This window comes from Notothenia rossii (assembly GCF_949606895.1).
Source record: "Notothenia rossii genome assembly, chromosome: 4".
In the NCBI taxonomy this organism is placed as follows: domain Eukaryota; kingdom Metazoa; phylum Chordata; class Actinopteri; order Perciformes; family Nototheniidae; genus Notothenia; species Notothenia rossii.
This window is the reverse complement of record NC_136902.1, coordinates 95,928,554-95,938,553: the sequence shown is the minus strand read 5'-3', so window position 1 is coordinate 95,938,553 and position 10,000 is coordinate 95,928,554. Positions and strand designations below refer to the sequence as shown.

At 49.5% G+C, this 10,000-nt stretch overlaps 1 protein-coding gene across 1 annotated transcript in view; it reads right to left on the bottom strand.

Moving 5' to 3' along the window:
• The window catches only part of eif2a (eukaryotic translation initiation factor 2A), a 17,133-nt gene that overhangs the window by 3,996 nt on the left and 3,137 nt on the right, over nt 1-10,000 (bottom strand). The window contains exons 7-10 of the mRNA XM_079677896.1: nt 2,170-2,243; nt 1,944-2,088; nt 1,642-1,758; nt 1,185-1,341 (exon numbers count right to left, since the gene is read on the bottom strand). Coding sequence (XP_079534022.1) covers nt 1,185-1,341; nt 1,642-1,758; nt 1,944-2,088; nt 2,170-2,243 — 493 coding nt within the window. The remainder of the gene's footprint in view (nt 1-1,184; nt 1,342-1,641; nt 1,759-1,943; nt 2,089-2,169; nt 2,244-10,000) is intronic.

Below are 10,000 nucleotides of genomic sequence, written 5' to 3'. Positions count from 1 at the left end.
AGGTGAGAACAGGTGAGACCAGGTGAGAGGCTGAGGACTCAAACACAGGTGAGACCAGGTGAGAGGCTGAGGACTCAAACACAGGTGAGACCAGGTGAGAAGGTGAGAGGCTGAGGACTGAAACACAGGTGAGACCAGGTGAGACCAGGTAAGAGGCTGAGGACTGAAACACAGGTGAGACCAGGTGAGACCAGGTGAGAGGCTGAGGACTGAAACACAGGTGAGACCAGGTGAGAGGCTGAGGACTGAAACACAGGTGAGACCAGGTGAGACCAGGTAAGAGGCTGAGGACTGAAACACAGGTGAGACCAGGTGAGAGGCTGAGGACTCAAACACAGGTGAGACCAGGTGAGAGGCTGAGGACTCAAACACAGGTGAGACCAGGTGAGAGGCTGAGGACTCAAACACAGGTGAGACCAGGTGAGAGGCTGAGGACTCAAACACAGGTGAGACCAGGTGAGAGGCTGAGGACTGAAACACAGGTGAGACCAGGTGAGAGGCTGAGGACTCAAACACAGGTGAGACCAGGTGAGAGGCTGAGGACTCAAACACAGGTGAGACCAGGTGAGAGGCTGAGGACTCAAACACAGGTGAGACCAGGTGAGAGGCTGAGGACTGAAACACAGGTGAGACCAGGTGAGAGGCTGAGGACTCAAACACAGGTGAGACCAGGTGAGAGGCTGGGGACTCAAACACAGGTGAGACCAGGTGAGAGCCTGAGGACTGAAAGACAGATGAGACCAGGTGAGAGGCTGAGGACTAAAACACAGGTGAGACCAGGTGGGCGGGTCTCACCCATAGTGGGTGTGTCTCATCTGTAGGAGGCGTCTCTCATCCGTAGTGGCCGTGTCTCACCTGTAGGAGGCATGTTTCACCTGTAGGAGGCGTTTCTCACCCGTAGTGGGTGTTTCTCAACCGTAGGAGGTGTGTCTCACCTGTAGGAGGTGTGACTTATCTGCAGGAGGCGTGTCTCACCTGTAGGAGGCGGCGTCTCTCACCTGTAGGAGGCGTGTCTCACCTGTAGGAGGCGCGTCTCATCTGTAGGAGGCGTGTCTCACCTGTAGGAGGCGGCGTCTCTCACATGTAGGAGGCTTGTCTCACCTGTAGTGGGCGTGTCTCACCTGTAGGAGGCGGCGTCTCTCACATGTAGGAGGCTTGTCTCACCTGTAGTGGGCGTGTCTCACCTGTAGTAGGCGGCGTTGCGCGGTCCCGTCCCAAAGTCGAACAGCGGGTCACACTTCAAGTTGTAGACGGTGGCTTTGGCCGGCATGAAGCCGTAAACAACACAGAACTCAGAAGAGCTGGGAGACCACGAGACGTCGTAGATGGGCCCGTTCTTCTCTGTGGACAGGAAGAGAAGCAGACAGGTGAGTCCTCAGGTGAGAGGTGAGTCCTCAGGTGAGTCCTCAGGTGAGAGGTGAGTGCTCAGGTGAGAGGTGAGTCCTCAGGTGAGTGCTCAGGTGAGTGCTCAGGTGAGTCCTCAGGTGAGTGCTCAAGTGAGTCCTCAGGTGAGTGCTCAGGTGAGTGCTCAGGTGAGTGCTCAGGTGAGTCCTCAGGTGAGTGCTCAGGTGAGTGCTCAGGTGAGTGCTCAGGTGAGTCTTCAGGTGAGTGCTCAGGTGAGTGTTCAGAAGGTGTACTGACGCAGTTGCACCAGCGCTGTCTCCCCGCTCACAGACAGGAAGTGGAGCGTCTGCTCGCCGTAGTACGAGGCTCCACTCTTATCCACCTCCGTGCTCGCTGTCACCAGCACCGCCGACGCTGAGGGGGAGGGGGTTGTTTAATTTATATAACATCGACAACGACAACAATCAAACATTTCCCAAATTGAGATCAATAAAGTACTTCTTATCTTATCTTAACAACAACACAACAACAATAGTAATAACAATAATAGCAATAGTAGTAATAATAAAATAGTAATAATAGTAATATCATAATAGTACCCTTGTTGTTCCACGTCATGCTGACCCTGTCGGCCTTGAAGAAGCTCTTGTTAGCGAGTGCGGCCCCCGGCCCCCCGAGCTGAGGGTACTGATACAGCCTCACAAAGGAGGGGGCGCCCTTACTGCCCGGGACGTAAACACACACCTGTCGGGGGGGGGGGGGGGGGGGCGTTAGATATAAGACTGTTTACTGAGATGATGAATAATAACCTGCCCCCCCCCTCACCTTGCTGGGCGCCCCCCCAGGAGAGAGCGTGAAGTCTGAGACCTTCTGCATGTGCAGCTTGTTGGCGATAGTGTCTGCAGAAAAAAAAAAGTGTCAGCTAACAGAGCTAATGCTAACAGAACTAACAGCTAACAGAGCTAATGCTAACAGAACTAACAGCTAACCGAGCTAAAGCTAACAGAACTAACAGCTAACAGAGCTAATGCTAACAGAACTAACAGCTAACAGAGCTAATGCTAACAGAACTAACAGCTAACAGAGCTAATGCTAACAGAACTAACAGCTAACAGAGCTAATGCTAACAGAACTAACAGCTAACAGAGCTAATGCTAACAGAACTAACAGCTAACAGAGCTAATGCTAACAGAACTAACAGCTAACAGAGCTAATGCTAACAGAACTAACAGCTAACAGAGCTAATGCTAACAGAACTAACAGCTAACAGAGCTAATGCTAACAGAACTAACAGCTAACAGAGCTAATGCTAACAGAACTAACAGCTAACAGAGCTAATGCTAACAGAACTAACAGCTAACAGAGCTAATGCTAACAGAACTAACAGCTAACAGAGCTAATGCTAACAGAACTAACAGCTAACCGAGCTAATGCTAACAGAACTAACAGCTAACCGAGCTAATGCTAACAGAACTAACAGCTAACCGAGCTAATGCTAACAGAACTAACAGCTAACAGAGCTAATGCTAACAGAACTAACAGCTAACAGAGCTAATGCTAACAGACTAACAGCTAACAGAGCTAATGCTAAAGAAGCTAACGCTTTTGAAAGTTACATTAACGTACATTATGTTATATATTAGCTGAAAGTAAATCATCACGCTCCCATGAGTTCAAATGTTCCTGTAAAACACAGTTCTGTAAAATCACTTGATCCAGATCAGAATAACAAGTCCTTGTTATTACACATGTTATTACACATGTTATTACACATGTTATTACACATGTTATTACACATGTTATTACACAGGTATTATAACAACTGTCTCCCCTGAGCTCATCAGGGGCCTGCACTACAAAGCAGGATTTTCGATGTTCGCTTCCCCCTGCTGTGGAGAGATCAGGACCTGAGGGCAGTGAGGGGGCGGGGCCTGGTGGGGGCGCTGTTAGGAGCCCTGCCTCGGACCCCCCGACAGAACGGGAGGCTGGGGAGACCCCTGCTGCTGCTGCCAGAGGAGGAGCGGCTGCTAACAGAGCTACATGCTACAGCTAATGCTAACCAGGTGAGTACTAATGCTAACCAGGTGAGTGTACCTGTACACAACACACACCTGGCTAACAGCAGGTAAACTCACCTGGGGGGTGTACTACGAAGCAGGATGTTCTCTTAGCGGCTAACTTCAGGTAAACTCTGGGTTTCCGGTCCTATGAAGCTGGTTCTCTTTTTAGCAGGCTAGATCTCCATGGTAACTGATGCTGAGCGGCTAACCTGGCCCGGAGCAGGTTAGGTTGCAGGCTAAGAGCTCAACTCAGTGAAAGCACTGCCTGCTGACCAATCAGAGCTCAGTGTGCGGAGTTTAAAGCGATCAAGTCATATTACAGGAGAAAGGAAATACAGAAAAGCTGCCGTTGCAGGAAAGACGGCCGGCAGAAATCAGCGACTGTGTGAACGTGAACATTAATAGAATATCACCTCCCATCTTCAGAGCAATCTGACTATTAGAACATTAGCGTTAAGAAAGCTAACTTAAATATCTGCCACAACATAAGGAACCGGATCAGAGTAACATTAAGTACAGTCCGCGGCATATCACATCATAATGTATCATCTCCTTATCTGAGTCAGCTGAGCCGTATCTGGCCGTGCAACACTCACAGTGTCACATACTGGATGCAGAAGGATTATTTGAAGCAACACATTAAGTTGAGGAAACACTCGAGTCAAATGTAATGAAAGTCAGATGGGTTCTTAGACGGGGCAGTGATATCATAAACCTGTTCATGTACGCATTCAAACACTTGTTCTGTTAAGGTAGATATGGTGCAAAAAGCTCAGGGGCCTCATGTATAACGCCGTGCGTAGGATTGATGTGGGAAGGTTGCTTACGTAGTAGAAATCCGAAAAATAGGTCCATCAATTTTCCGCCACTTTCCGATTCACCAAACATTGCGTACCGGCGAGGAAAGTGCGTACGGCACGTCCTACGCCGGTTTCCCTTTATAAATCACAACCGACTCGAAATGCGGTGCAGCTTTAGCGGGCTTCACGTAACGCCCATATCTGCCTATAGATAGTCAAAGAAACGCCCTTTCATTCATTCATTCATTTATTCATTCATTCATTCATTCTTTCATTCATTCATTCTTTCATTCATTCATTCATTCATTCATTCATTCATTCATTCTTTCTTTCATTCATTCATTCATTCATTCATTCATTCATTCTGAATGACTGCATGGAGAAGATCGCAGGAAATGAGGACAGAACAGCTCAAACATCTCACACCGTGTCAGGTTCTGGTTCTTTTGGGGAGGTGAGATAAATCATATTGTTTGGTGGATGCAGTTTGAACCAGAGTAGCAGCATGGAGGTCGGATCGTCACCAAGATAAATAAATAAGTGGTCCGAAAAAGGTTCATGACAAAAAAAAATACACATAGCCTTCCTCAGGCAGTGTGTTTGTACCGGGGACAGGGGACAGGGGACAGGAGACCCCCCCCCTCCGCAGCAACTCTATATCCACCAGTTAAAGGAAATACAACGAATGTGTTGTGTTATATGAGCTGTACAGTTTACCACACATGGTGCTCTTAGTTTCCATACCTCCTGTGTTTTACGAGCGACTTATCAAGTCTTGGCAAACGGCATAAAACACGATTAAACGTGTTAGTATATAAAACCATGCTCGTATCTATAACCTATAGAAATGCAACACGGCTTCAGTTTAGACGTGATTCTGTCCTCCTGCTTACCGCATCATTTATGAGAAAACATTTCATAACATGAACACAACATATTCGAGGTGGTTTTAAAAAACATATCCGTATTTATTTATTTCTCCAGTTATGTTTTTGTGTGCTCTGAGGAGTCTCAAACAGGCGTTTGTTAAATCATTTTAAGATTGGCTTTAATCAATGTTTGAAAATGAATTCTTCATATCTGATAAATGAGAGGTAACATTTTATTGATGGTATTATTTCCACATATTTCTCTCCATCCTTCCTTCTGCCAACGGTGTCTCAGTTTCTCGTCTCTCCCGTTGTTGTGCTTAGTGCGTACGCATGGGTTAGAGTTTGCGTGGAGGACCGCACGTTTTCCCGTCAAGTTAGTATTTTATAAATCCCAAACATTGCGTAGAAACTGCCGTACGCCATTTTTTGAGCGTATATCCCTTTATAAATGAGGCCCCAGAACCGGCCCAGGAACCGCGTTCGTGTGAAAGGGGCAACATGCGGGGCCCCGCAGTCATCCGGTTGGACCTGACATGGCTGTGTGACTGACCCGAGCCAGCGCCTCCTCGTTCTGATAGCTCCGCCCCTTCGCTCCAGCCCCCCTCCCCCCCCACATCTACAGGTGAAAATTACTTTAGCGACACATTCATCGCAAGAAGTGTAGCAAAAGTCAAGGTGGATGCATACTGCCTCAGAGCAGACTGGATGCATACTGTCTCAGAGCAGACTGGATGCATACTGCCTCAGAGCAGACTGCATGCATACTGTCTCAGAGCAGACTGCATGCATACTGCCTCAGAGCAGACTGGATGCATACTGCCTCAGAGCAGACTGGATGCATACTGCCTCAGAGCAGACTGCATGCATACTGCCTCAGAGCAGACTGCATGCATACTGCCTCAGAGCAGACTGGATGCATACTGCCTCAGAGCAGACTGGATACATACTGCCTCAGAGCAGACTGGATGCATACTGCCTCAGAGCAGACTGGATGCATACTGACTCAGAGCAGACTGGATGCATACTGCCTCAGAGCAGACTGGATGCATACTGCCTCAGAGCAGACTGCATGCATACTGCCTCAGAGCAGACTGGATGCATACTGCCTCAGAGCAGACTGGATGCATACTGCCTCAGAGCAGACTGCATGCATACTGCCTCAGAGCAGACTGCATGCATACTGCCTCAGAGCAGACTGGATGCATACTGCCTCAGAGCAGACTGGATACATACTGCCTCAGAGCAGACTGGATGCATACTGCCTCAGAGCAGACTGGATACATACTGCCTCAGAGCAGACTGGATGCATACTGCCTCAGAGCAGACTGGATGCATACTGCCTCAGAGCAGACTGCATGCATACTGCCTCAGAGCAGACTGGATGCATACTGCCTCAGAGCAGACTGGATGCATACTGCCTCAGAGCAGACTGGTGGATGCATACTGCCTCAGAGCAGACTGGATGCATACTGCCTCAGAGCAGACTGGATGCATACTGCCTCAGAGCAGACTGGATGCATACTGCCTCAGAGCAGACTGGATGCATACTGCCTCAGAGCAGACTGGATGCATACTGCCTCAGAGCAGACTGGATGCATACTGCCTCAGAGCAGACTGGATGCATACTGCCTCAGAGCAGACTGGATGCATACTGCCTCAGAGCAGACTGGTGGATGCATACTGCCTCAGAGCAGACTGATGGATGCATACTGCCTCAGAGCAGACTGGATGCATACTGCCTCAGAGCAGACTGGATGCATACTGCCTCAGAGCAGACTGGATGCATACTGCCTCAGAGCAGACTGGATGCATACTGCCTCAGAGCAGACTGGTGGATGCATACTGCCTCAGAGCAGACTGGTGGATGCATACTGCCTCAGAGCAGACTGGTGGATGCATACTGCCTCAGAGCAGACTGGTGGATGCATACTGCCTCAGAGCAGACTGATGGATGCATACTGCCTCAGAGCAGACTGATGGATGCATACTGCCTCAGAGCAGACTGATGGATGCATACTGCCTCAGAGCAGACTGATGGATGCATACTGCCTCAGAGCAGACTGATGGATGCATACTGCCTAAGAGCAGACTGGTGGATGCATACTGCCTCAGAGCAGACTGATGGATGCATACTGCCTCAGAGCAGACTGGTGGATGCATACTGCCTCAGAGCAGACTGGTGGATGCATACTGCCTCAGAGCAGACTGGTGGATGCATACTGCCTAAGAGCAGACTGGTGGATGCATACTGCCTCAGAGCAGACTGATGGATGCATACTGCCTCAGAGCAGACTGGTGGATGCATACTGCCTCAGAGCAGACTGGTGGATGCATACTGCCTCAGAGCAGACTGCATGCATACTGCCTCAGAGCAGACTGGATGCATACTGCCTCAGAGCAGACTGGATGCATACTGCCTCAGAGCAGACTGGTGGATGCATACTGCCTCAGAGCAGACTGGTGGATGCATACTGCCTCAGAGCAGACTGGATGCATACTGCCTCAGAGCAGACTGGTGGATGCATACTGCCTCAGAGCAGACTGGATGCATACTGCCTCAGAGCAGACTGGTGGATGCATACTGCCTCAGAGCAGACTGGATGCATACTGCCTCAGAGCAGACTGGATGCATACTGCCTCAGAGCAGACTGCATGCATACTGCCTCAGAGCAGACTGGATGCATACTGCCTCAGAGCAGACTGGATGCATACTGCCTCAGAGCAGATTGGATGCATACTGCCTCAGAGCAGATTGGATGCATACTGCCTCAGAGCAGACTGGATGCATACTGCCTCAGAGCAGACTGGATGCATACTGCCTCAGAGCAGACTGGATGCATACTGCCTCAGAGCAGACTGGATGCATACTGCCTCAGAGCAGACTGGATGCATACTGCCTCAGAGCAGACTGATGGATGCATACTGCCTCAGAGCAGACTGGATGCATACTGCCTCAGAGCAGACTGGATGCATACTGCCTCAGAGCAGACTGGTGGATGCATACTGCCTAAGAGCAGACTGGTGGATGCATACTGCCACAGAGCAGACTGGATGCATACTGCCTCAGAGCAGACTGGATGCATACTGCCTCAGAGCAGACTGGATGCATACTGCCTCAGAGCAGATTGGATGCATACTGCCTCAGAGCAGACTGGATGCATACTGCCTCAGAGCAGACTGGATGCATACTGCCTCAGAGCAGACTGGATGCATACTGCCTCAGAGCAGACTGGTGGATGCATACTGCCTCAGAGCAGACTGATGGATGCATACTGCCTCAGAGCAGACTGGTGGATGCATACTGCCTCAGAGCAGACTGGTGGATGCATACTGCCTAAGAGCAGACTGGTGGATGCATACTGCCTCAGAGCAGACTGGATGCATACTGCCTCAGAGCAGACTGGATGCATACTGCCTCAGAGCAGACTGGTGGATGCATACTGCCTAAGAGCAGACTGGTGGATGCATACTGCCTCAGAGCAGACTGGATGCATACTGCCTCAGAGCAGACTGGATGCATACTGCCTCAGAGCAGACTGGTGGATGCATACTGCCTCAGAGCAGACTGGATGCATACTGCCTCAGAGCAGACTGGTGGATGCATACTGCCTCAGAGCAGACTGGTGGATGCATACTGCCTAAGAGCAGACTGGTGGATGCATACTGCCTCAGAGCAGACTGGATGCATACTGCCTCAGAGCAGACTGGTGGATGCATACTGCCTCAGAGCAGACTGGATGCATACTGCCTCAGAGCAGACTGGATGCATACTGCCTCAGAGCAGACTGGTGGATGCATACTGCCACAGAGCAGACTGGATACATACTGCCACAGAGCAGACTGGATGCATACTGCCTCAGAGCAGACTGGATGCATACTGCCTCAGAGCAGACTGGATGCATACTGCCACAGAGCAGACTGGATACATACTGCCTCAGAGCAGACTGGTGGATGCATACTGCCACAGAGCAGACTGGATGCATACTGCCTCAGAGCAGACTGGATGCATACTGCCTCAGAGCAGACTGGTGGATGCATACTGCCACAGAGCAGACTGGATGCATACTGCCTCAGAGCAGACTGGATGCATACTGCCTCAGAGCAGACTGATGGATGCATACTGCCTCAGAGCAGACTGGATGCATACTGCCTCAGAGCAGACTGGATGCATACTGCCTCAGAGCAGACTGGTGGATGCATACTGCCTCAGAGCAGACTGGTGGATGCATACTGCCACAGAGCAGACTGGATGCATACTGCCTCAGAGCAGACTGGATGCATACTGCCTCAGAGCAGACTGATGGATGCATACTGCCTCAGAGCAGACTGGATGCATACTGCCTCAGAGCAGACTGGATGCATACTGCCTCAGAGCAGACTGGATGCATACTGCCTCAGAGCAGACTGGATGCATACTGCCTCAGAGCAGACTGATGGATGCATACTGCCTCAGAGCAGACTGGATGCATACTGCCTCAGAGCAGACTGGATGCATACTGCCACAGAGCAGACTTGTGATGTTGAAATGACTGATTTGAGAGGTTGTAATAACCAAGTTGCAGTTGTAATGGAAAATATACTTTAAATAGATATATTTTTCTGCAAGTGAATATTTCATCACTGAGTTCATTTTTTTTCTGCAAGATACAAAACATTTTCTTTTCTTTCTGTGACTTCAGATGTGGTTCACAGATACGTGGATATTTTATACAAGTGTAAATGTATGCACACAAGCTCAGATCTTTTTCTGCAAGTGCTCACATCAGGTTTTACAAGCTCTCGCATTTTGCACCATATCTACCTTCATAAGTATTCACCTTGCAGGTGCAGCTATGTGGCTCTGATCCTGGATCAAGTGTTTAAGTCATGGATGTTTAAAGTTTAACTTCTTCATATGTCTACTATTATAGTTGACTTTTCATTC